The 27869-nt window shown below is 37.9% G+C and overlaps 1 protein-coding gene across 1 annotated transcript in view; it reads left to right on the top strand.

Annotated features, from left to right (window-relative positions):
• FRK (fyn related Src family tyrosine kinase) overlaps positions 1-6514 on the top strand; it is a 98173-nt gene extending 91659 nt beyond the window's left edge. The window contains exons 6-8 of the mRNA XM_055433370.2: positions 2108-2289; positions 3940-4105; positions 4472-6514. Of these exons, the coding sequence (XP_055289345.2) occupies positions 2108-2289; positions 3940-4105; positions 4472-4680 (557 nt within the window). The 3' untranslated portion in view covers positions 4681-6514. The remainder of the gene's footprint in view (positions 1-2107; positions 2290-3939; positions 4106-4471) is intronic.
• Positions 6515-27869: the final 21355 nt, after the last annotated feature.

Raw genomic sequence — 27869 nt, forward strand, 5'->3', positions numbered from 1 at the left:
GCACTTACTATATGCAAGGAATGTTTCTAAGTCATACCCAAATATGTATTTAGTTCATTCTTCTAACAACCTCATGAATTCTTATCATTATCATCCCCACTTAGCAGCTGAAGAAATTGAGGTATGGAGAGGTTAAGTACAGTAACTTATTCAAGGAGGTTGAGTGAGAATTCAAATCCAGGAAATCTGGCTCCATAATCCATTAAAAAAATAATTTTATTTATTTATTTATTTAAGGCAGTGCCGGGTCTTCATTGCTGCCCAGGCTTTTCTCTAGTTGTGGCCAGTGGCTACTCACTAGTTGCTGAGCACGACTTCTCATTGAGGTGGCTTCTCTTGTTGCAGAGCACAGGCTCTAGGGAGCGCAGGTTTCAGCAGCTGTGACTTCCCAGGCTCCAGAGCACAGCCTCAGTTGTTGTGGAGCACAAGATTAGTTGCTCCTCAGCATGTGGAATCTTCCCGGATCAGGGATCAAGTACGTGTCTCCTGCATTGGCAGGTGGATTCTTCACCGCTGAGTCACTAGGGAAGCCCCATGGTCCATGTTTTTAATTGTATACATAGCACTGATATTATTTTACAAATATCAACCTTTTATCTATTGCTGCATGACAAATACTCCAAAACTTAGTAGCTTAAAGCAGCAAACATTTATTTCCTCACAGCTTTTACAATCAGGAATCCAGGTGCAGATGAGCCAGGTCTCCTGGCTAAGGGTTTCTCACAAGGCTGCAGTGTTTTTATTTGCTTGTAAACAGGATTGTTTTATTGTTTTCTTCTTCTGATAGTTCATTATTAATGTATAGAAATGTAACAGATTTCTGTATATTAATTTTGTATCCTAAAATGTAACTGAATTTATTAGCTCTAGGAGTATTTTTGATGGGGTCTTTAAGATTTTCTGTATACAGCGTCATGTCATCTGCCAATAGTTAAACTGTCACTGCTTCTCTTGCAGTTTCTTTCTTTCTCTTGTTGATTGCTCCGGCTCGGACTTCCAATACTGTGTTAAATAGAAGTGGTGAGAGTGGGCATACTCACCTTATTCTGGACCTTAGAGGAAAAACTTTCTGCTTTTCACTATTGAGTATGATGTTGGCTGTAAGTTTGTCATAAGTGACCATAGTGTCAGATCCTATTTAAATACACTGCTTGTATTAAACACACACACACAGTGCTTAGGCCTTTCTCATTTGAAAACGTTCCTAGACTCTATTTAATTTCATTTTCTTAATTATAAAAGATGACAGACATGTTGAAAGGAACATGTATGATTTATGCCCTTTCTACATATATATTTATCATGTAATTGTAAAATGAGCAAATAAACAACTATGCAGCCAATATGCAAATCAAGAATAAGAATATACTCAGCATTCCAGAAACTGCTCTAGTACCTTCTCAATGACAATCCCTTACTCTCATGAACTTCATGATAATTGCTCTCTCTTCGTTGACTTCCTTTTTCTCTGCTAGCATTTTGTTATTTTATCTTCTTGATTAGGTTTTTGGAAATCGATTTCTCCTTCTCTTTCATTGTATAGTTTGTTTTAGTCTTTGAACCTAAAAATATTGCTAATGTGCAAGATTGAGCCAATGAAAAGTTCTCATTCTTCCATCAGATTGTTCTTAAAAGCTAGCTCACAAAAAAATGATGGAAGAATGAGAACTTTTCATTGGCTCAATCTTGCACATTAGCATTATTTTTAGGTTCAAAGACTATGAAAGAAATCCAGAGGCAACCAAATAACAATTTCCAGGAAGAGATGAGTCAGTGACATGTGGTATTCAAAATGGCAATAGCTGGACTCTTTCAGATATTTATAGCTGTGTTTGGATCATGTGGTACTTTTGCTCCTTTCTCTCAGTAATGTTCATTTAGGGAAGGGAGGGACTCAGCTTTGAAATGTGTTTGAACTCTGAAAATTGCTCCTCATTAACCCTTCACAGGAAATGGAACGGCTTGTACTGATTATATTTATTTTCTCAACAGATCACTGCTGTGGCACTTAATCCCAATGAGAGCTCACTCATCAGAATTCTTAGAATTTGCTTCAATATTTCAAATGTTCTCCAAATTGAATCTCTTATTTTCTCTTTTTGCCTAGATGATGCTGGATCAAAAATCCATCTGACGCAGCAGGTAGACATGGCAGCCCAGGTTGCCTGTGGAATGGCCTATTTGGAATCCCAGAACTATATCCATAGAGACTTGGCTGCCAGAAATGTCCTTGTTGGGGAACATAATATCTACAAAGTGGCAGATTTTGGACTTGCAAGAGTTTTTAAGGTGGATTTGGCTTTAATTAGTTGGTAATGAGTCAAAAGGCTAACAGGCCAGTAGACTAGCAGTATTCCTGCCGTTTTTTTCCACAGTATTTCTGAGAGTCCTGTGGTTCATAGATCATGTCAGGATACCAAGGCCCTAAAGACAAAACTCCCTTCTATTTCTGTTTCTTCACCAATTTGAAAGGAACAGAGAAAACAAAGACCAACCATATGGAAAAGTATGTAATTAAGTTTGTGGTTGAATTAATGATCAGTTTTTCATATCAGTCTCTGATGGTTCAGTGGTAAAGACTCTGCCTGCAATGCAGGAGACGTGGGCTCAATCCCTGGGTCGAGAAGATCCTCTGGAGAAGGAAATGGCAACCCTCTTCATTATTCTTGTCTGGAAAATCCCATGGACAGAGGAGCCTGGTGGGCTATAATCCATGGGATCTCAAAAGAGTTGGACATGACTTAGTGACTAAACAACAATAGCCTCTGTCTGCCTTCATTTATTTATAAGCAACACACTTTGTATAGTTACTTTATGTGTTGTTGTTCACTTTGTGCCAGACTAATATGCATGCTGCCACAACTCTACAGCGACCATTGGCTTTTAAAATACTGCCTCCCCCACCTCCCTCAATTTTGTGACATTAGGCCAGAAGACACTCAAATGGAAAGTAAAGTATTAGCTGTTTTTCTCTGAATTTAAATGTTTATTTCTACATAATATCCTAAAATATGAGTGTGTGGAGCATGAAAGTACATGATTCTCTTTTGATCTTTATGAAGTTGTCTTTTCTCTTTGTAAATTAGTTGGATCCCCAGTGAGTTGATATAGTAATTTAAATCATTTGGATCCTACTTTTCAGTATTAGAAAATGGTTACATGGTAATTCTCAAAGTCAGTGGCTCTTCAGTACCAGCAGTAAATAAAAAAAACAGGCTTTGCTTTCACTTTTTTTAGTCTGTTAAAGACCAGTTATAAAACCAGTGTCATCACAGATGAATTTCCCATATGTAATATAATGCTCCTTCCAGTACTACTTCAAGCACATAGTAGGATCTCAAAGGGCTTCCCCAGTGGCTCAGCAATAAAGAATCCACCTGCAGTGCCATAGGAGTCTTGGTTTTCATTGCTGGGTTGGGAAGATACCATGGAAGAGGGCATGGCAACGCACTTCAGTGTTCTTGCCTGGAGAATCCCATGGACAGAGGAGCCTGGTGGGCTACAGTCCAGGGAATTGCAGAATCAGACACGACTGAAGCAACTTAGCGTGCATGCACAGGCTCTCAAATAAGGGTTCCTTGGTGGTTCAGATGGTAAAGAATCTGACTGCAAAGCAAGAGGTGATTTGATCCCTGGGTCAGGAAGATCCCCTGGATAAAGGAATGGCTACCCACTCCAGTATTCTTGCCTGGAGAATTTCATGGACAGAGGAGCCAGGGCACTGCAAAGAGTTAGATAGGACTGACTCACTAAAACTTTCACTTCAGGCTCTCAAATAATGTTTCATTAATGACTAATTTGCTACTGTACTTATCGTCTGAACTAAACTCATTTTGAATCTTTCCCCTCTATATTTTAATGAGAAGTAGACTACAGATGAATGAGGGTGGCCAAAAAAATACCACTTTAACTTGGCTTGATTCCTTAATGCATTAACAGGTAGAGAATGAAGACATCTATGAATCTAAACACGAAATAAAGCTGCCGGTGAAGTGGACTGCGCCTGAAGCCATTCGTACTAATAAATTCAGCATTAAGTCTGATGTGTGGTCATTTGGAATCCTTCTTTATGAAATCATTACTTATGGCAAAATGCCTTATAGTGGTGAGTAATTCTAAAGTGGGCCTTTCTGCTGTAGGTCACTTACTTAGGTGTGACTTTAACTGCTTTACCCAGACTTAGAGGGCAGAGTTATGAAGCTGACCACACCATGCACCTGTGGGAGCATAATAGATAAAATTTGATGATAATGATTTGCATTAATGAGGTGCTTTATTGCCTCCTTATCCTTTGCTCTTGAATTGCAGTCTTATAGACAGTACTTGCTGCAGGATTTAGTCTTGACAGCCTGGGAAGAGAATGGTGGACTTCACAGTTTCTCCGAGGAAGTCAATTTGCTTTGTCCTCTAGGGTATCAGTATCTATGGATTTTCAATTTATTTTTTGTTGGTTCCATTGTGTATGTTTTAGGTATGACGGGTGCTCAGGTAATCCAGATGTTGGGTCAAAACTATAGACTCCCTCAGCCATCTAACTGTCCATTGCAATTCTACAATATCATGTTGGAGTGCTGGAATGCAGAGCCTAAGGACCGGCCGACATTTGAGACACTGCACTGGAAATTTGAGGATTATTTTGTAACAGATTCTTCATATTCGGATACAAATAACTTTCTATGATGAACACTGAAGAGGAAGAACAAATAATGAAGCAGCAATAAAACCCAGTAATCAGTTCAGCAATACAATCATATTAACCAACTGTAAAAATGAATTTCTCTTCACATATTCAAGTGAGAAGGTCAATTTGGCCATGTGATATAAAAAAGATTAAATGTGCATTTTACCAACTGAGCAATACTGAAGGACAGTCTAAGATGAAATATCATCTCCCCACTGCCTGGCCAAATCAAACGTACTAAACAGAGTTATTTTTCTTTTTAAAAGAGACTTACATTTCTATTTATTGTTTGAAATGCCGATCAAGAGGATCAACAGATGACAGTCAATTTTTGCACAGTGACTGTTGTAGCATTTTCCTGTTTACTGATTAAAGTGGTTATTCATTATTCCTAGGATTGCTGAATCCCATCAGGCTGTTATTATGAAGGAATTTGATTGCTTTGCTGCACAGCAGGACCTGTGCTTTGAGATTTTTTTTTCTCATTTAAAATATCCTGTAACTACAATGATGGCGAAGCCATGTTAAATGACTTGATTGTACTTGGAGTAATTGCACATATTTTTTTCTTATGCATAAAAAAATGAAGCAGCTGTTGAGAAAAAGAATTAAAATCTCCCTCATTTTGTAGAAGGAAATGATGGAATTTTTCTATACCTCGATGTGTGTCATCTGAGATTCATCTACATTAGTTTTAGTCTCTTAATGTTAAGAATTAGATTGCAAGGCTGATGAGTTATTATCTATGGAAATATGCAAGAAACATCTAATAGCCTGCAAGATCTGAGAAATAAGTATCAAAATAGTTTAGGAAATGAGAGGAGATCAGTAGGATTGCTTTGAGACCTAGGATTTCTGAATAATTAAAAAAAAATGTACCTTTGGCATATAGGCCAGATTTTCAAACTGACTACAAAACAGGTCAAATTCTGCTTCAGATCTAGAGAGTAAGAATCAGAAATAATAAGGTTTCATAATCTTGGTTTTAAAACTGTATTTTTTGTCTGGTTAGGCCAAAAGGGTTTTTTACTCATCTTAAGTTTTAATTAACCTTTGCAAGAATCATTTCTTTTAAGCAGTTGGTTTATCAAGTTTTGTGCCTCATTAGATAAGTATAGAGAGTCCTCAAAGAAGGTTTCAAAATCAAAATATATATGAAAAGATCTAATGTAAAGCAATATGAATGAAACAATTCATAAGAAAATTTTGAGTACATTGAGAATATTTTGAGTATATTCTCTCATCTTTCTTTAAAGGGAAGGAAGAGCATTTCTAAGCAGTTACGGAAGCCCCAACACAAAGTAGATTAAGCACTAAGTAAATCTGTAACTCTCTAATTGGAAGACAGAAGTTATTAAAAAGGAGATAACAGGCCCCAGATGGGGAGTCACTTGTGCTAAGCCCCATGTCAGCAAACCTAGACTTAACACTTAACCTAATTGCAGTTTCAGCCTCTCCCAAGAATGTAACCTTTAACCAACCAGTCAACCTGGAATTACTGGGCCAGCACGAGGGAGATAATCTGCCTGATAGACCCCTTCCATCCCACTTAGGAGGACAACCTTGTCCAAAACAATGCATTCTTGGCTAATAACTTCCTTTCCCCACCCCTTTTTCTGTTTTTTAAAAAGTCCTTCCTTTTCTATGGCATGGCCTAGCTGTTTTCTGTTTGTTAAATGAGATGCGGTCTTGATTCAAGAATCACTGAATAAAGCCAATTTGATCTTTAAATTTACTCAGTTGTATTTTTGTTATTTAACAAAGGAGAGAGGGTTTCATGAACAAATACCATTAGCAATTCAGTGATGCTCTTGTTGTCCAGCTCTTTTGAGGCCCCATGGACTGTACTCTGCCAGTCTTCTCTATGGGATTTCCCAGGCAAGAACACTGGAGTGGGTTGACATTTTCTTCTCTGGGGCATCTTCCTGACCCAGAGATCCAACCCGCATCTCCTGCACTGGCAGGTGGATTCTTTACCAGTGGCCACCTGCGAATCCCATCAACGGTGTTAACAAAGATCGAAGTCCTTTCCCAACCTTCCCTCTGCCATCAGCATTGTTCTCATTCTTATGATCACAGATGGCCATCAGAACCAACTGGGGTTCCCTTTTCTCCATTCAGCAAGAAAAATGGGATGTCTCTGTTTTTGCATTTTCAGCTTGTATAAAAATCATTCTTCTTCTTTTCAGGCAAGGTGGGGTCATATGCCCAGACCTAGACCAATAACAGACTGTTTTGTGCTGCCTTAGAATAAGTTCTGGGCTTTCGTGATCACTCAGATAGTAAAGAATCCACCTGCAGTGCAGGAGATCCGGGTTCAACCCCTGGGTCAGGAAGATCCCCTGGAGAAGGAAATGGCTATCAACTCCAGTATTCTTGCCTGGAGAATTTCATGGACAGAGGAGCCTGGCGGGCTAAAGTCCATGGGGTCGCAAAGAGTCAGACACAACTGAGCGACTAACACTTTTGATTTTTTTTTCAGAATATGTTCTACCACTGAAGCTGGGACTCTGGGTACCTTTTCTGGAGACAGGCTGGGAGGTTGGTTTATCTGAATAAAATTAGAGAAGTCTGGGTAGGTGTCTATTAAGGAGAAAGTCCCCTAGAATGAAGTAGCTATGCTATATACATATAATAGTGTGTGTGTACATACACTTAAACTTTTTGAAACTAAAATGGGCCATGTGGAGCCAACAATTATAGAGTCACTTGGTTCCTTTATGTGTGTGTGTGTCTGTGTGTGTGTGTGTGTGTGTGTGTTAGTTGCTCAGTGATGTCCGACTCTTTGTGATCACATGGACTGTAGCCTGCCAGGCTCCTCTGTCCATAAAATTCTCCAGGCAACCCACTGGAGTGGGTTGCCATGCCCTTCTTCAGGGGATATTCCTGACTCAGGGGTTGAACCCCGGTCTCCCGCATTGCAGGCAGATTCTTTATGGTTTGAGCCACAAGGATTATTGAATAGCAAATATTTGTAAGGGAAGGTCAATACTAAATCTTTCTAATTATTTGACTATGTATAAGGCAACATCAATTATTTAAAGTCAAAGAGTCTAATGCAAAGAGCAAATTATAAATAACCAGTTATTAGAAATTAAAAGGAGACAGCTCATTCTCTGTGAGCTTATTTCTAGGAGTTCAATCCTACATGAAAATATACAGAAATGAATTAAAATAGTCCCATTTCATTGTGAAAATTCAACTACCATATCATTTTCTTTTTGTAGTAGCTAATAACAATAAATTTTTTAGTAAGGTCTGATTTTGAAATGTAAAAGAAGGTTATCCTTTCTTGTTTTTATACTACCTGAATCCCTTTTGACTTAACACGTTTGATTCTTGGAGACATTTATGTTCAAGTTTCTGTAAAAGCAATCTATTATTCTTATTTTTACCTGATGGATCATAGAGAAAAATAATAGATTTAGTTATGAGAAGCAGGAATAGATTTTTAAACTGATATAAATTTCCTCCCCTGTATAGAATAAAGGGATCAGGAAAAGATAAGTTGAATTCTCCTACAATGAGCGAGCTCTTGTTAAATTTACCTCCCATAAATTGAAGCAAAGCATTTTCTATGTAATGTTTTATTTATGTAATTCAGTTATTTGGAGGTGGTGGTGAGGGATGTGAGTACATAATTTCATGTGGTATTTCAAATCTCTGTTGACAAAAATCTAAGGATTTTTAAAACAGAAAAAACCCTCAAAATTCCAATAAGCCTCTCTTAAGAAGGTTATGAAGGAAATAGCTTTATGTTGTCTAAGGTCAAAAGAAGCATAAATCTAAGTGACCAGAAATCTGCAAACTGGGCTGCGCAATGGGTCGTCTTAAAGGACACCAAAGAACAAGCCATGGGGAGATATCAGGCCAGGCACATCAGCTCACATATTTTGCTCACAGTGTGTGTCTGCGTGGTGCCTGCATGGAAGACTGAGCTATAGGGGCCCAAGCTCTTTCCATTCTCTGATGGCCCAGTGGGAACCACTGCCCTTGGAAGGATGCCGACTGTCACCCAGCTGGTGTTTCCTGGAGGAAGCAAGGCTCAGCTGGTGATCCGTGGCTTTGCCAAGCATATGCCCAATCTGCAATCCTGTTTTTCATGGTGAACTCGAGCATGTGGTTTCTGGTCCAAATGGCCTGGTTGGTAGTATGTTTTTTGGTGACTTTTCAGGACTCTTCACAAAGATATGTGAACTACAATGGCGATAATTTGGATACTTATTCTGATTGTGTGAAAGGCCACTTAAAAGAAACGAAATGAAGCTTTTATACATGGGGAGTGGAACTGCCAGTGAGTTCATCTGGAAATATTCAGTTTTTGTATTTCCTGGCATCATTACAGAGAAGTTTTGGTCTACAGTTTTCAACACAATCCCCAAATTCCATGGAGTAGGCTAAAAAAAAAAAAAGGTGGGAGGTTTGATGGAGAATTCTTAGAAATCTTTTAAATCCATGACCCCAGAAATATTTTAATTTTCACTGTATCATCCTTTTACTGCCTACATTACCTATTAAACTCCTTCAGATTTGCTTTTTTTATATTAAGGAACTAATGGTAAAACTCTTAAATTATTTATGACATTTGGAAATGAACTGGAGAATAAAAATAATGTACAAACGTTGAATCTCAGAATTTTAACTAGTTTAGCTTCAGTCTGCGCTCAGGTGACGCTATCTATATAGGAGTTATAAGATTAAGTCATAAGGAAAGAGACACCCAATTATTTCCTTTCACTTTTCTTGCTTGGGTAGTTAATCTATTAGTCGTCTAAAGCAACAGACTTCAGTGTAACATCTTTTTCATCCTTATAGAAAATAGTCAGCTCTTCCAGAAAAGGGTAGCAAATCTTAAACATGCCTTAACCATCTAGTTATATGTATTGCTGTGCAGGAGATTCAAATCAAATAACATAAAAATCATGGAACTGTATGTTAGGTTGAAGTGGTTAAAAGCAACTAAATTGCTTGGTTTGAAGGATCTAAACATTGTCTAGTAATAATTTATTGAAATTTTAGAATAGAGGCTTTAATTGTACTAATTGTAAAGGAAAAAGTTGGTTGATATTAGCCAATTAGATTTAATTTTTATGGTCCACACAATTTCAGAATAAAATATATCTTAGCTTTCAATTGTTTTTCAAAATCTACATTTAATTATAGATTCAGAAAGTGGGAAGCAAAGCAGATTAACCAGGTTAGTATATTTTAAAAGTATCTCAGTGAGATTTTTTTTCCTCTAAAAATTGTGTATTTCTATGTTGTACCCTTTAATAATATTTATGTTGTACAATTACATGTGAATATATTACACATCTGTGTAACTTATCTGTGTAGCAAAAGGTTAAAAAAGACCTCTTTTAATTGTACCACTTGTCATAAAGCTATTACTTGTTGCTGTTGTTCAGTTGCTCAGTGGTGTCTGATTATTTGTGACCCCACGAGCTGCAGCACCCCAGGTTTCCCTGTCCTTCACCATCTATCTCCCAGAGTTTGCTCAAACTCCTGTCCACTGAGTGAGTGATGCCGTCCAACCATCTCATCCTCTGCCGTCCCCTTCTCCTCCTGCCTTCTAGCATCAGGGTCTTTTCAAATGAGTCAGCTCTTTGAATCAAGTGGCCAAAGTATTGGAGCTTCAGCTTCAGCTTCAGTCCTTCCAATAAATATTCAGGACTGATCTCCTTTAGGACTGACTGGTTTGATCTCCTTGCAGTCCAAGGGACTCTCAAGAGTCTTCTCCAACACCACAGTTCCAAAGCATCAGTTCTTCAGTGCTCAGCCTTCTTTATGGTCCAACTCTCACATCCATACATGACTACTGGGAAAACCATAGCTTTGACTAGATGGACTTTTGTTGGTAAAGTAGTGTCTCTGCTTTTTAATACGTTGTCTTAATATGTTTGTCATAGCTTTCTTCCAAGGAGCAAGTATCTTTTTTTTGGCACCAGAAAAAATTATTTATATTTTCTGGACAATAATCACTTGCATCACTATCAGTTTTCCACAACTTAGAGAGCTGTAAATTAGCTCAAAGCCAATGAAAGACACATATAACTTGGGAAAGTATACTAGAAAGGACACTCATTTATCACTTTTGCTCATTTCAAAGTCTTTCACACTTCCTAACAGCTTCCCTCTCATGATCATAATAATTTCAGAGATTATTCTTTTTTTTATATATTTTTTTATTTTTTCAAAAACAATTTTAGGCATCTTTACTTAAAAACAACCTTATCTTAAAATGGAGTAACTTTGGTTTTACGAGCAGCAAGCAAAGTACAGAAGCAAAAATGCATTACAGGAGCATTAAGTTCTACATTAGGTCACAGCGTCTAATCTGAAATCACACTCATAATATCATTTTTCAGGATATCTGGGAAATAGTTATTTCCCAGGATGTCTGAACCATAGTTACTCTATTTTGACTTTTAATTGTAAAAGAAAAAATTTTTTTTAATAGCCAAAGCAGATTTCACCATTAATGACGTCAGTGTTTTGCTTGGTATGAGAAGATGCAAGAATTGGAACTCATAAAACCTTTTTCTGAAAAGATCTAACTATCTGAAGGCCTGTTCTGCCAGTTTTTTTTTTTTTTTTTTTCAGAGCACAGAGTGCCTCATTCCTGATTTTCACCCTGAACTTCTTTCAGTGGGTGTTGAAGGTCAGCAGCTTGCAATGGTCATGATGTAATCTTTGTAGAGGCAGCTGGCAAGTACCAACTTCCAGTCAGCAGGGTCCCTTCATAGCCACATATCTGACCATGTGACACCATTTCATGGCCATTGTGTCCCACGGTGCTGGGAAGGCTCATTCCCAGGTCTAGGGAAGTGATGGGCCACTCAGTGTGCTAAAATTGGAGCAGGCCTTGCAAGTAGCAAAAGTCTCTGGACCACTGTCTTACTAGCCTCCTGGTCCAGGAAAATATTTCCTCTTGTTGCTTTTTCCGATACCCAGAGTCACATTATTACAATTATTGATCTCATATGGAACTGTCAGTTCAGCATTATATCACAGGCTCAGTGATACAAGTGACATAGAAAATAATATAGCCATAGCTAGCAGTTATTAGTCAAATAAGAATTATAAGTCAAGAACTTTCATTAGATAAAGCCTGGTGGGCTTCCCTGGTGGCTCAGAGGTTAAAGCGTCTGCCTCCAATGTGGGAGACCCGGGTTCGATCCCTGGATAGGGAAGATCCCCTGGAGAAGGAAATGGTAACCCACTCCAGTATTCTTGCCTGGAGAATCCCATGGACGGAGAAGCCTGGTAGGCTACAGTCCACGGGGTCGCAAAGAGTCGGACATGACTGAGTGACGGAACGGAACGGAATGGATACCCCAAGTCACCTGACTTCATTCGTTAAATGATTATAGTCTGGTGTTAATCTCCTGGTTGTACATTATGGAGCATCCAACCTTTATCTGAAGATTGGTTACTGAGATAAGCCTTAGAAACTAACCTAGAGTGTCCTTTTTAATAACTTAATTAAATCTTTTAGCAGTATCATGTAACAAGAAACTGTCTCAGCAGTGAGTCTTAGTAAACACTAGACATTAACAAAACTAGAAACTTAATTTAACAATTTACAAAACTTAATATTCTGTGATTTTTCATTATAGAGGCCCTGTAGCCAGGGAGGCTTTAACCCATCAAATAAAAAATGAGGTTTGTCAGGGAGCTCGGAAAAGCCAAGCAGCCATCTTGGATTTCCCATAGCCCTGACTCTGATTTCCAGCTATTGTTTTTAATTTTCCAATTTAGAAGCAGACTGTTGCCATGGTTTAAGGACATTAGGATGGCACAAGTCTAACAGAGTTTTTGTATAAGCAGAATGAGCTTTTATTGTCACCCTGTTTATTTAACTTATGTGCAGAGAACATCATGTGAAATGCCAGATTGGATGAAGCACAAGCTGGAATCAAGATTGCCAGGAGAAATATCAGTAACCTCAGATATGCAGATGATACCATCCTTATGGCAGAAAGCAAAGAGGACTAAAGAACCTCTTGATAAAGGTGAAAGGACAGTGAAAAAGCTGGCTTAAAAAAAAATTATGGTATCTGGTCCCATCACTTCATGGCAAATAGATAGGGAAACAATAGAAACAGTGACAGACTTTATTTTCTTGGGCTCCAAAATCACTGCAGTCTAATTTGAATAGGGAAGTGCCATTGGACCTCCCCCCCCAAAAAAAAATCCTTTCCTGAGGCAAAGAATGCCTCAAAGTCTAGTCTGAATAGGAAATGTGCCATAGGAGCACCCCCCCCCAAAATAAAAATAAACAGATACAGTAGTAAATACATCAAAACAGCATCTCACTCCTCTTAATTTGTTCTACTGTACACCAAACTGAGTTCTTTTTCTGAAGCAGTTATTTTATTTATTTCACTAATACTTAGCATGTGCTCAATAAATTTTAGTTGACTAAATAATACATCTATTTCTGTTTACAGTGGTTGGAATTTCAGAAAATAAACAACATATTGGACTATCAACTAGAGTGTAGGAACGTGATGCAGAAGTAACAAAGCTCTTTTTAGCTGAATGGTAAAGCCAACTGAACAAACCATCTTGACTCTTCTGAGAGACACTTTTCCCCCAGCATTTACTAAGCAGTTATATGATCAGACACTGTTAGATATTTTACATACATTATCTCATTTAACTCTATCTTGGCAGTAACCATCTCAGTGATTTTGGAGCCCAAGAAAATAAAGTCTGTCACTGTTTCTATTGTTTCCCTATCTATTTGCCATGAAGTGATGGGACCAGATACCATAATTTTTTTTTAAGCCAGCTTTTTCACTGTCCTTTCACCTTTATCAAGAGGTTCTTTAGTCCTCTTTGCTTTCTGCCGTAAGGGTGGTATCATCTGCATATCTGAGGTTACTGATATTTCTCCTGGCAATCTTGATTCCCGCTTGTGCTTCATCCAATCTGGCATTTCACATGATGTTCTCTGCACATAAATAAACAGGGTGACAATATACAGCCTTGACACACTCCTTTCAGAATTTTTAATGAATCCATTGTTCCGTGTTCAGTTCTAACTGTTGCTTCTTGACTTGTATACTGGATTCTCAGGAGGTAGGTTAGGTGGTCTGATATTCCCATTTTTTAAAGAATTTCCCACAGTTCATTGTGATCCACACAGTCAAAGGCTTTAGTGCAGTCAATGAAGCAGATGTTTTTCTGGAATTCTCTAGTTTTTTCTATGACCCCATGGATGTTGGCAGTTTTGTCTCTGGTTCCTCTGTCTTTTCTAAATACAGCTTGAACATCTGGAATTTCTCTGTTCACGTACTATTAAAGCCTAGCTTGGAGGATTTTGAGCACTACCTTGTTAGCATGTTAAATGAATGCAATTGTGCAGTAGTTTGAACATTTTTTGATGTTGCCCTTGTTTGGGATTGGATTGAAAACTGACCTTTGCTAATCCTTTGGCTGGAGTTTTCTGAATTTGCTGGCATATTGAGTGCAGCACTTTAACAGAATCATCTTTTATGATTTGAAATAGTTCAGCTGGAATTCTAGAACCTCCACTAGCTTTGTTTGTAGTGATGCTTCCTAAGGCACATTTGACTTCACACTCCAGGATGTCTGGTTCCAGGTGAATGATCACGCCATCATGGTTATATGGGTCATTAAGATCTTTTTTTGTATAGCTTTTCTGTGCATTCTTGCCACCTCTTCTTAATATCTTCTGCTTCTGTTAGGTCCATACCGTTTCTGTGGTTTACTGTGCCTATCTTTGCATGAAATGTTCTCTTGGTATCTCTAATTTTCTTGAAGAGATCTCTAGTCTTTCCCATTCTATTGTTTTCCTTTATTTATTTGCATTGTTCACTTAGGAAGGCTATCTTATCTCTCCTTGCTATTCTTTGGAACTCTGCATCCAGAGGCATACATGTACAAGTATTAAATTACAAAAAAATTAATTGTATTCTTTAAAATACTAAAGCAAAGACTTTTCTTAAAAGTATATTTTACCCTAAGTGTTCTGTCTTCATTCTCACTGGGTTTGTTTATTATGCTAGTTATTTCGAATTAATTATTTTAACTTGACTTTTAAAGTTGATTTTGCTGTTTCAGAGTTCAAGTTGGTTGTGAATTCACTAATGTATTTCATAGCAAGTAAAATGTTTCCTCAGTTGATTATATTAAAAGAATTTACATTTGTATGGTGGGTGAAGGATATCTGTGAACCTTGGGAATGTGGTCTTTTTTATGCCACATATTTATAGCAGGCTAGCTATAAATATGTCTATGGGGTCGCACAGAGTCGGACACGACTGAAGCGACTTAGCAGCAGCAGCAGCTACTTTATATCACCTTTCTCAGAAACCCAAGCAAATGGAAAAACTACCTGCTCTTATGTTGTTTGTAGCTGTGGCAGTGGGAATGACAGTACTGGGGGGTCTCATGTTGGCAATTAAATCCTTGGCTTGCAATTCATTGGCCATAGTGACATGACTTTGCCCAGACACAAGTAGCACTGATGTGTAGTCCTACCATGTACCCAGTGACAGGGTGCCAGAAATACTCAGTAAATAGCACTAACACTAGCATACCACATTAAAACGTCAAGTAATATTTAAAGGATGTTGAGTGGTGGAAGGTCATGTTTACTCATTTATCCATTACTTTTCCTTAATTATTTTATTCATTTGTTAAGGAAATCTATATTGGTTGCCTGTGAGTAGCAGATCGTGAGCTAAATGCTTGGATAAAATTGTGAACATGAGGGAAATAGAGCTTGCTTTCCTAAGTTTACACTCTGTTAGGAGAGGCAGATTGGGATATGTGAATCTCAGCCCATAAATCTATAAGCAATCTTACTTTCTCCTATTCTCCCTAAGAATTCATTTATTGTCTCCAGTCTGCTATCCACTATTCATTCTCTCCTTGCCCCTTAACAGAATCTGTGTTCTTGGATCCCAGCTAAAAGATCACATTTCTTAGCCTCTTTTTGTAGCTAGGAGTACCTATGAGATACAAGAGAAAGTTGTTTGGCAAGACTTCTAAGAGTGTGTGGAATGAGGGGGAGAGGCACAAATTAAGGCTGGCCAGGCAAGTCCTGCCCCAGTTGTGGGAGGCTGTGTAGTCCAGGTTAGTAATGGACAGACATTGATAGCCTTTAAATTGGTAGCATAATCAAATTTGAACTTTTAAAAGATTCTTTTCCCTAATCTATGGAGAATGGATATGGGGAGACAGTTTAGGAGGACTGAGTTGGGGAGCAGTGGTAATGGGTCAAGCGACTGGATGGCAGGAGACAGAGAAAACAAACAAACCCACATGAGACTCTGGAGGCAGAAGCAGTGGTACTGTTTGTTTCTGTGAATGAGGAATACTTAGGTATCAAGGAGGCCCTGTCCTCTAGGAGAAACTAGATATGACAGAACAGAGAAGAAGCAAGTAGGGGAGACTATGATCATAGGAGCTAATTAGCTGACTGGTCATAATAAAACAGCCAACTTGAGATGTTAATTAAGGAGTTGAATATTTGCACCTGGAGTTCAGAAGTGAGGTGTGAAGTGTAAATTTGGAGGAGTTGGCATGAGAAAATCACATGAGAAAAGGAGGCCCCTGAAGGAGAAAGTGGAGAATAAGGACCAAAAAGGGGTCAGCGCTTTCCCCTGGGGAGGTGGACATTTAAATTTGAGTGGAAAAGAAGGAGCCAGAAAAGTGGTGAAAAATCAGGAGTGTTATCACAGAAGCTAAGAATTAAGGAGCAGACATTTGTATCAAATATTAATGAGAGGTCAAAGACTTTGGAACGTGAAAGTTTTCCACTAGCTTTTAGCAACTTGGCCCTCCTGAGGAAGTGTGTTCTTTCTGGAGAAATGGGATCAAAAGTGAGACTGGAGTGGGCTGAGGCAGAAGTGAGTGATGAGTGGGGAACACATCTAGGGCCCTGGCCGTTTTTCCCCGTGTGGGGCTGTGAATGTCAGAGAGAGGCAGCAGCTGGCAGGGAATGTGGGATTAGAGGTGGGGGTGTGTTTCTAAAAACTGGGAGACCAAATCTTGTTTGGATGCCATTAGGATGCTTGTTGGACCTTATTTCAGCGGGAGTGGAGTCTGCAGTGTAGAACATTTACCGATTCAAATAAATCGGAAGGAATAAATGCTGTCTTCCTCACTGCATTTGTATGAACTATCTAATATGAATATTTCTTTGTTAAACTAAGTATCTTTGCCTTAGGGGAACTAAGGCCTGGAACCTACAAAAACACATTTTGAACAGATACATCTCTTATTCCAGGACCATTTAGTTTTAAGGCAAATGTCATGGTAAATTTTTCTTAGCTGTTTGCTCAAGATTGATCTAGTTTCCTAACATTCTGTAGTAGATAGGTGGCTTTTCTTTGGAAATGTAAGTTTTATCTGGATTAAAGAAATAGGGCCAAAAAAACCCCAAACAAAATGAATTCAGGTAATTTCAACTAAAGTATCTATTCATTTTCCTTGAACATGGATGTCAGGTCTAATTGTTAAAAATATTACAATAAGGCTCACTGTAGATGAATTATGAAACCCATTTAAAGAGGTGATAAGAAAACTGGGGTTTTAATATTTCAGGGAGAAGACATATGAACTACCCCCAAAGAATGTAATTATAAGAAAGAATAAAAGGGAAAAAGAAAGGAAAATAAAGCAAAGAAAGGCAAAGCTATTTTAAGAAAACCTATCATCAAATCTTAGGAGAAATGGTTCTTCCTTTATTTGGTTATTCGTCTTATGAATAATGCAAAAATGGTCTTATTTGATTTAACATATCCTTAATTCAAACTAAGTTTTAGAACCTGCGTCAAATAAGTGTTTTTGCAGTAGAATCTTTCCTGGGCATTATCTGCATCTATCTATTTTCACAGAATTGCAGAATTTGAGAGCTGGTGAAACTTTGGAGATCATATTGTCAGTCTCTCAGGAGTTCTCTTTCTTTTGGAGTGAAAACTCAAAAACAAAAATAGTAAAAAGCAAGGGGTATTTAGTCATTTGAGAGAGTTTTTTTTTTTTTTTTTGAAATAAAACTGCTTCATATACTCCTAAAATCCTTGCAGAATTACTCGAAAATCTTCAGAAAAAGGCTTGGCATAAATAAGATTGTTTCAAATTAATTATCTCTTTCCTATATTTCTGGAGAAACTTACAGCACTTAATTTAGAGAATAGTAAAGATAAAATTCAAGAGTGGATTTTGTGGCTTCACATTAAAAATATTTTAAAGCATGCAAAGTATGCAATGTTGTGCAAATGGGAATGAGTGCCAATCTTGAGTAATAGCAAAAGTCAAAACAACAGGATAAATGAATTCCACAAATTCTCAAACTGACCAGCAGGTGGGGACCCAGATTGCTGCCAAAGAGTTTATAATTAGGAGAGAAAGAGACCTTAAAGTATTCTAAAATCCTTATGTTTAGTCTATGTGAAAAAAAAACAAAACATTACTGGAAGTAAGCTCACTTGATCATAAGTACCTCTGCTCAGATCTTCAGTGAAGACATTGATACAGATTATGACACAGTGCTCCCAGTTTTAGAGAAATGCAAGATTACGTAATTCTCTTCTCACCAAATTCTAATTATCAAAGTAACTGAGTGCTCATCAAAGCAGAGTTAATGGTAGATAGTCCTCATGAATGTTTCTTTTTTGATATAGTTTCTAGTATTTCAGCTCTTACTTTTATATGCACTCTGATTATCTTCCTACAATGCCCAATTATATTTCCAAAGAACTGAAATATTTTTTTGTGTATCTTTGCTTGCTTTCTTTGCTTATCCATTCTTTTAACAAAGAAGTATGAAGAGACTTTTGGAAAATTAATTTAAAAAAATTACAGGTGTTTAGATTGTTATTAGCACAAAAAGTAAAACATTTTCAATACTAACTTGCAAAACTGACAACTAATTATAGTCCATTTTTTCAACCATAGGAGAGTTAAATTATTATTATACCAGTGAAAAATTGAACAGTTTTCCCTACCGTGGTTTAGAATTTTGAGTTCATGAAACAGTGAAAATGATATGTTGTTTGTGACATTAACTCTACTTAATTTGGAACCTTAGAATAATTTTGTTTTCTTCCATTAAATCTTTAATGCATTTTCAGCACAATATTTAAATATATTAATATGTCAAATATTGATTTTGTGTTAACATTTTAAGGCTATCTAAATCACATCGATACTTTTTGGTGGATCTGAAAACAAGTTGATCTGTACTTTATTATCTACTCAATATTATGATTTTAAGTTAATTTGTTGACTGAAGCAGAGTTATGTCCTTCAAGTTCATTCGATTATGATAATCAGATTTCTAATATTGTGAAAAAGACTTAGTAAGATGCATGCACTTTTTCTGAATAAATGATACAATTGTATTGGGTTGGCCAAAAAGTTTGTTCAAGTTTTTCTATAACATCCTATGGAAAACAACCTGAATGAATATTTTGGTGAATCCAATATTTTCTTTTTCACCTTTGGTATTACATGGTTAAATTCTAGTAGTCTCTTCCTTAGTGAGAGGGCTTTAAGAAAGGAAAGCACTATTTGATTAATGCTAGAAAAATGCCAATGAAAGGTTGATTTTGCATCTTGTTGGTCTTATTTCTGTGGTAAAATGAATGAGAAAATATAGAATGTTAGAATCCCAGTCTGGTTCTGACAGAATGCTGTGCTAAGAGAAAATTTGCTTTGGGGTCCATTTAAGAAAACACTTGATTTACTTATTTTTAAAAAACTTTTAATTTTGTATTGAGGTACAGCCAATGAACAAAGTTGTAATAGTTTCAGGTGAAGAGTGAAGGGTCTCAGCTGTACATGTACTTGTATCCATTCCCCCTCAAAGAGTCGGACATGACTGAGTGATTAATACGCACACACACATTCCCCTTCATAACACCTTTATAACTATTAAATATTTAGGGAAAAGACATGGGTTCCAGAAAGGGAAAGGGTGATGTTTTCTGAGGAATTCAGGGATTTTTTTTCTTAATGGATCCGACAAGGGTTGTCCTATTTTCCCAACATCATACTTCCTGTGTTTGGCAAAGGGTGGGAATGAGATAAGAGGGAAAAGCAGAAAAAGGGAAGTAGGAAGAAGAAAAAAATGTAGTCAGCAAGATGGTGAGCTAGTGGAAGAAAACTAGTTCTCTCTTGAGACTAAGTAGTCAGATTTATAGTTTCTATTTTAGTCTTAGCCAGAGATTTACTGACAGATCTTTGCCAAATCAAATCACTTAATTTTATAAGCCTTTTTTTGCTCTTGGTGAAATATTATTGTTAGTATTTATGAAATGCAATGAGGATTTCATAAACATAAAGCCATGAATATTTCATGAAGATCTGGAGATATTTGGATCTAAGTATGTGTTATTGAATACAGCCAACTCTCAAATCTCACTTAGTATGTTATGCATGGATTTAGTTCCGGACTGATATCCCTTTGCTACCTAGTATATTTCTGAGCTATTGCCCTTCACAAGTTAGTCAGTGTGTAGTTAAGGAAAGCAATCTAATTTAATTTCAGTCTGGGCAGTAAATCTCCTGAAATGAAGGTTGAGATATAAGGAAGTGGGGGAGTGGAGGAGGAGGAGGAACTAATCTGGCTTTCATTCAATCATCAATCCAACACTTATTCAGCATCTGCTCCATCTGAGGGACTGGGCTAGAATTGGGAATAAAAATATAAATACTAGAGAAAGCCTGATGTGGTTATGTGGTAAGGCTTTGAGATAGATTTGGGTTACTAGTCCTTAGCCTTGAACATGGTACTTAATCTCTTTGATCTGATATCTGTAAAATGAGGATAGTACCTAGGTCAGAGAGTTGTTTTGAAAATTAAATGAGAGAAGCATTTTGAGTATGCACTCAGTATATGTTAGCTATGAAAATCAAGTCTCAGGCATCTATGGGGAATCTCGGTAAGTAACTGATGAATATAACATTGTGGTAAGTGGTGTCACCCAGACACACATGGTCTATTAGGAAGACTCGGGAGACACACTGAAATCAGACTAGAAGATTAATGCAAATGGAAGAGGATGTCAACACTAGATTTTGAAGAGAATTTCATGCTAAGCCAAGGACCTATGTTCTAGTCTGAAAAAACATTGGTATAAAATTTACAAGTGTCTAGTCTGAGTTTCAAGCTCAGATGATCTTTGAAAACTGTTTCCCTTGCGACATGAAAGAACTTAATTTTACATCTTCAGCTTTTGACTCTTTAGCCCATCAAATATTTGATTTAATTTTTAGGGATCCCTTTATCCGATCAAAATTTTAAAAATCATTTTTACATTTGACCTATTTTTATCTACCTTCATCAGCCTTCATATTTTTCAATTTATTCTGTACATTTTTTTTTCTATTTTAAAATTAATCTCTTTATTTAGAGGATTTTGGAACTTCTTGGCCCATGTAAAGTATGTTTATTTACCTCACAATTTCATTTCAGTATGGAATATATTGTAGAAGAGAAAGCAGTGATTTAGGACAAGGGGCTCCAGGGTAGCTATGTAGCATGTAATGAAGTTTGTGGAAGAGAAGTCTGTTCCCTAACTCTGTCAACCCCAGCGGACTAAGCAATCACGCTTAGCCCCATTGTAAAGACTCTTAAATATATGCGTATCACATGGGGTAATGAATATGAAAATGGCCAGCACACCACAGATACTGAACAATCTAAGTTGGTTCTAGTTTGTGCTCATGGACAGAACTCCCCTTGGAGTTTACAATGATTTCCTTGTCCAGGAGGAAGCTGGCCTCACATTACAGATGACCAAATCTTAGTATAGCACTGGCATACAGTAGCTAACCGGTATATAATATCTGCATGAATAAACTAAAAAGTGAGACAATGAAAACCTTCACAACTAAAGCACAGTTTCTGTTTCCCTCAGCAGGTTGCAGGTATATGCTAAGGGCACACTGGAGATGGTGTGGTTTGTTTATATCTAGATTAGTTGGTGTCTGGTTGTCCTGTGGTAAAAATTTCTGCTTTTAGTTAAGACATCATGCATTTGGTACCACAGAGCAGATATGAATAATGGAACCTGAAAGTCAAGACAAAAGAAATTTTCCACTAGTCATCTTTTCACAATCCTGCTTCTACAAAAAATTATGTGATAATAAATCTTTTCTTGAAAACTTTCTACTAAGAGACACATGATAAGGTTCCTGATACATTCATTAGAATACTTGCTTCCAGAATAAATAGAACAGGGTTATTAAATTCTTTTTTGTTTAGGGTTATATTTTACAAGGATTCTTTATCTCCATTCCCTTCTCTCAATGTGAAATCAAACAAGTTAGCTGTGGTTGGGATCAATAGAATCCAAATTTAGTATAAAAATGGATCATCTCATTTACATAAACTGGATACAAGAAGTACTTTTGTTGTTTCTATTTTCCCCCATGCTAAGAACAAAAGCTAAGTGCTCATGGAGTCTACCGTGGTTGATATATTTGTCAGGATTGTGATTTAATAATTTGAGGAGACGTGAAAGTCAGAATAGGAAATGGCCTGTCAAATATTAGACTGAGAAGTTTCCACACTATGGGCTGGTTCTTAAAAAGAGCTCCCTGAATCATAAAGGAAATTTTCACTAATTTACTATTATACCTAGATCCCAGGGTGATTCACTGTAAGTGCTTTTCTCCATTCTGAAGACACATGTTTTAGATCAGGTTAAAGTGATTGTTCATTCATTCATTTTCATTCAGCAACTATGTTTTAGTGCTTATTATATGCCAGATATTTTCTAGGAATAATGAGGCAAACAAAATAGAACAAGTGTCTGCCCCATAGTCTAAAGATGATTTCACCCTTAACCTTACTATGACCCAGTATTCCTGCCAGAATCCTGCAGTCTACACAATCAGAAGGGTAGTATTATGGGAATACAAGCATGTGTGTGTGTGTGTGTGTGTGTGTGTGCGCTACATCACTTCAGTCATGTTTGACTCTTTGTGATCCTGTGGACTGCAGATTGCCAGGCTCCTGTGTCCATGGGATTCTCCAGGGAAGAATACTGGAGTGCGTTGTCATGCCCTCTTACAGGGGATTTTCTCAACCCAGGGTTCGAACCCAGGTCTCCTGTGGCTCCTGTATTGCAAATGGATTCTTTGAGGCTGAGCCACCGGAGAAGCCCTATATAAGAGTGAAATAGAGCCAAAATGCTTTTAATTATGTAGCTAATCTTCAAAGTTCTAAAAGACTCTGTCTACTCACACTGCATATATGGTTGAGTTTTGCTGCTGCTGCTAAGTCACTTCAGTCGTGTCCGACTCTGTGTGACCCCATAGACAGAAGCCCACCAGGCTCCCCTGTCCCTGGGATTACTTCAAGCCAAATTTCAAGGGCTTGATGATTGTTTGAAACTGGTATCAACTGTCCTATGTTGAGAACTAGAGAACTGACAATCCCATCTCTTGGTGAAATAAAGATTAATAGACTTTTTTAATCCTATAAAATTTCTAGGAATATTTTAGGCAGAACTCATGAAATGATCTAAGTGCCTACATGTAAAACTTCTGTTTTGCAAAAAATGTAACATTTAAGGCTTAGATTATCATAGTGTACATTAGGGGAGCTACAAGAGGGCTATTGTAGCAATTAGTTATTGTAGTTAGCAATTACAGGTCTTTCAATAGATAAACTGAAAATACAAATACTGCTGATACAAATACTGACAAGCATTTCACTCAGTTTTTCTATAAGGGTCTATCCAAATTTTGTCAGTTGGACTGTTTCTGCAACTATAACAAAAACAACAATTCTGTGTTCTATTAAACATCTGATCAGCAGACCAGAGCTGAAAAGGGCCTTATGAGACTTCCTGTTGCCAAGAAGCTTAGATTCTGTCTTGAATTCTGGATCTCCAAAACTTTGCAAACATTCCAATTAACTTTGTTGTAGGTATTGTACTCTAAATAGAAATTGGACTCTGTAGGTATGAATCTCTGCAGGTTTGAAATGGAACTTCCTTTTTTGTCTGTTATCTTTTTCATGATTGTTTGTCCCCCTGCCTTTCCAGCTTCTCTGATGAAGCAGGACATTTTGATATCTATTTACTTCACCTTTTCCACGTTTACTTTTACAGTTAATTAGTGAACCTCATTTGTTTAGCGATATGGTGATTGCAGTCACTTGATTTTCCCCCCTCTTTTTTTTCACTTATCAATTTCTTTTTCCTCTCCAGTGGACTCAAAGGCAGAGCTTCACATTCTAATAAACACCACAAGCTTCACAATGGATGAGAAATGTGTCTCAACTGACATGTGGGATGGGAAAGTTGGTTATTGAAAATACTCAAGGGTAAAATTATAGAATCAGCACATGAAAAATAGATATGGAAAAATGGGTGACATGCAGCAAATATCACATTCCTTCCTTTAAACTCTTTATTTTCTTGGTCCCTATATATGGTCATAAGATTTGCTCCTGGATTTTCTGTTCATTTCTAAATATACTTCTGCTAGAATTCTGGTCTATTCTTTTGGCTTTAATTGTCATCTCTACATTGATTAAACAACTACTAGTGCTCATGGGATGCTGTGCTGGTTATTCTCTAATTGCCCTTGAGTTTTTCTCTGCCCTGCTTTGTGCCATGAGAGGCTGATTGCCATAGACTGCATTACCCTGGCTCCTTGCCCTGCCCTCTGGTTGTATTTAGACGATGGGAGGAAAGTGAATTAGGGTCATTATATATCTTCCCTCCTCACTGTAGAACCTTGATTCTGGCTTTAGCTCTTGTTGGCAGGTCTCTTCTCTACCACCAGCTCCCACAGGGCTCAGGTAACATGACTTTCTTCTCTTGCTCCATTGTATCTGAAGTTAACTGCGGTTTCCTTTTGTTGCTAGTTTGTGTGACTTTCTCTTTTGAGTCCCTTAATCCTGCCACACTTAGGATCCTGACAGTGGTTGCTTATCATTGGGCACCAGGAATCGTGTATGTGTTAAAGATTCAGTGGTGATCTAAACAGATTCAGTGGGATTTAACATCCTAGTTTTGTCTCTGTGGAAATTAACATCCTAGTCTGTGGGCATAGCGGATAAGCTAGCAAACTAAAAGGAAGAACAACTGCTACCATTTATTGTAAAATTTATGGTACCAAAAAAAAAAGTGGTTAAAAAGCAGACAGATGTGAAGATATGGAGGGTGAGCTAATTTAGACATGGAAATATGTTACCATGGGGGTAATAAATCAGGTAAGATATCAGTGATTAGAAGTAAGGTAGGCATTGGAAGAGCAGGAGAAATAAATCAGCAAATATGGAGAGCCTGAGGCAGAAGAGAAGTCAATGATACTTTGGTCTATACCTAAGTAGAAGGCCTCATATGTAAAATCTCTTCCTGCATCTGAAGCTGTTTACAGATGGATATTTATATAACAAAGACTTAGATTGTACTCGCCAAGTGCCAGACACTGTTCCAAGTGCTTAGTATTATCTCATTTAATCTTCAATTATATCTTGAAAGCCGAGGCTATTTTCCATACTTTATAGAGGTGGAAACTGTAGCACAGAGAAGACATATCCTATTGTCATCTCAGACTTAGCAAATCCAGGACCGATTTTATTATTTCTCCTTTTATCAGACTTACTTATATGAATGGAATTCTCATTATTTCAACCCCAAGGGGTAGAAACTTTGCTATTTCATTTTTTTTTTCTTTCCTCTCATTCCCTTTATCAGGCATGAGTCCCCCTAAATTGTTCCTTCAACAGATGGTCTTACACATGTCTGTATATTTCCATTCTTAGCAGCAATGTCCTAATCCAGGCCCACTTCTTCCCTGGATCACTGGATTACCACAACATCCTCTGATTTTACGCCCTCTCTCCCCCGCCATACCTCAGAAGGGGATGGTCTGAAGAAGCTACCAGATTATTTCTTCCTAGAAAAATCAATTCATCATGTTCAGTTCAGTTCAGTTCAGTCTATCAGTCGTGTTCTACTCTCCGTGACCCCATGAATCACAGCACGCCAGGCCTCCTTGTCCATCACCAACTCCCAGAGTTCACTCAAACTCATGTCCATCGAGTTGGTGATGCCATTCAGCCATCTCATTCTCTGTCATCCCTGTCTCCTCCCGCTCCCAATCCCTCCCAGCATCAGACTCTTTTCCAGTGAGTCAACTCGTCGCATGAGATGGCCAAAGTATAGGAGTTTCAGCTTTAGCATCAGTCCCTCCAATGAACACCCAGGATTGATCTCCTTTAGAATGGACTTCAGTTCAGTTCAGTTCAGTTCAGTCGCTCAGTCGTGTCCGACTCTCCGCGACCCCATGAATCACAGCACGCCAGGCCTCCCTGTCCATCACCAACTCCCGGAGTTCACTCAAACTCATGTCCACAGAGTCAGTGTTGCCATCCAGCCATCTCATTCTCTGTCGTCCCCTTCTCCTCCTGCCCCCAACCTTTCCCAGCATCAGAGTCTTTTCCAGTGAGTCAACTCGTCGCATGAGGTGGCCAAAGTATTGCAGTTTCAGCTTTAGCATCAGTCCTTCCAATGAACACCCAGGATTAGCCCCCCTTTAAAAAAATCTACTAAAGTCCTCACAATTTCAGCAAAAATGGACCCATCATTAGAGTGCATTGCAATCTAACCTTGTTCTCTTTATCCTTAATCCCCTATTTTTTCAGCATAGGTCTTCAGTACCTGATTTTCTGATTTCTGTACTCTTTTCTGAACATGGAGGAAACAGAAATTCCATGTATATCACTGTCTTCCAGCATAAATTAGGTGAACATGTTAGTTGTAGGGGAAAACGTATCAATTTAGGAATCTTTTGTTATTTGGAAGATTCAACTAATATATGTTGCAAAAAGATTACACACATGTGACTGAGAACACATTTATAAATAGGAGAATTGACTCCTTCCTGCATCCACCATGCTGATTATATAAAAAGGTTCAGTTCAGTTCAGTCGCTCAGTCGTGTCTGACTCTTTGAGACCCCATGGACTGCAGCACGCCAGGCCTCCCTGTATATCACCAACTTCCTGAGCTTACTCAAACTCACGTCCATTGAGTTGATGATGCCATCCAACCATCTCATCCTCTGTCATCCCCTTCTCCTCCCGCCTTCAATCTTTCCCAGCATCAGGGTTTTTTCAAATGAGTCAGTTCTTTGCATCAGGTGGCCAAAGTATTGGATTTCAGCTTCAGCATCAGTCCTTTCAATGAATATTGAGGACTGATTTCCTTTAGGATGGACTGGTTGGATCTCCTTGCAGTCTAAGGGACTCTCAAGAGTCTTTTTCAACAGCACAGTTTAAAAGCATCAATTCTTTGGTGCTCAGCCTTCTTTATAGTCCAACTCCCACATCTATACATGACTACTGGAATAACCATAGCTTTGACTAGAAGGACTTTGTTGGCAAAGTAATGTCTCTGCTTTTTAATATGCTGTCTAGGTTGGTCATTACTTTTCTTCCAAGGAGCAACCATCTTTTAATTTCATGGCTGCAGTCACCATCTGCAGTGATTTTGGAACCCCCCAAAATAAAGTCTATACACTGTTTCCACTGTTTCTCCATCTATTTCCCATGAAGTGATGCGACTGGATGCCATGATCTTAGTTTTCTGAATGTTGAGCTTTAAGTCAACTTTTTCACTCTCCTCTTTCACTTTCATCAAGAGGCTTTTGAGTTCCTCTTCACTTTCTGCCATAAGGGTGGTGTCGTCTGCATATCTGAGGTTATTGATATTTCTCCCGGCAATCTTGATTCCAACTTGTGCTCCATCCAGCCCAGCATTTCTCATGATGTACTCTGCATATAAGTTAAATAAACAGGGTGACAATATATATACAGCCTTGATGTACTCCTTTTCCTTTTGGAACCAGCCTGTTGTTCCATGTCCAGTTCTAACTGTTGCTTCCTGACCTGCATACAGGTTTCTCACGAGGCAGGTCAGGTGGTCTGGTATTCCCATCTCTTTCAGAATTTTCCACAGTTTGTTGTGATCCACACAGTCAAGGATGTTTTTTCTGGTAGTGTGTTTTAATTGTGTGTGATTATCACAATTTCATTTTCTTTAGTTAGCAGTGCTTTTGCTGACCTGAATGTCATATTTAACGGGGAGGAATGAATTTAAGGAAAGTAAATCCATTCATTTAATATAGCATATTTATTGAGTCATTATTATGTGAAAATTCTGTTTTAAGAGCCATAGGGAAT

Source organism: Moschus berezovskii, chromosome 10 (assembly GCF_049115385.1).
Source record: "Moschus berezovskii isolate FMDL1 chromosome 10, NW_MosBer_1.0, whole genome shotgun sequence".
NCBI classification, from domain to species: Eukaryota; Metazoa; Chordata; class Mammalia; order Artiodactyla; family Moschidae; genus Moschus; species Moschus berezovskii.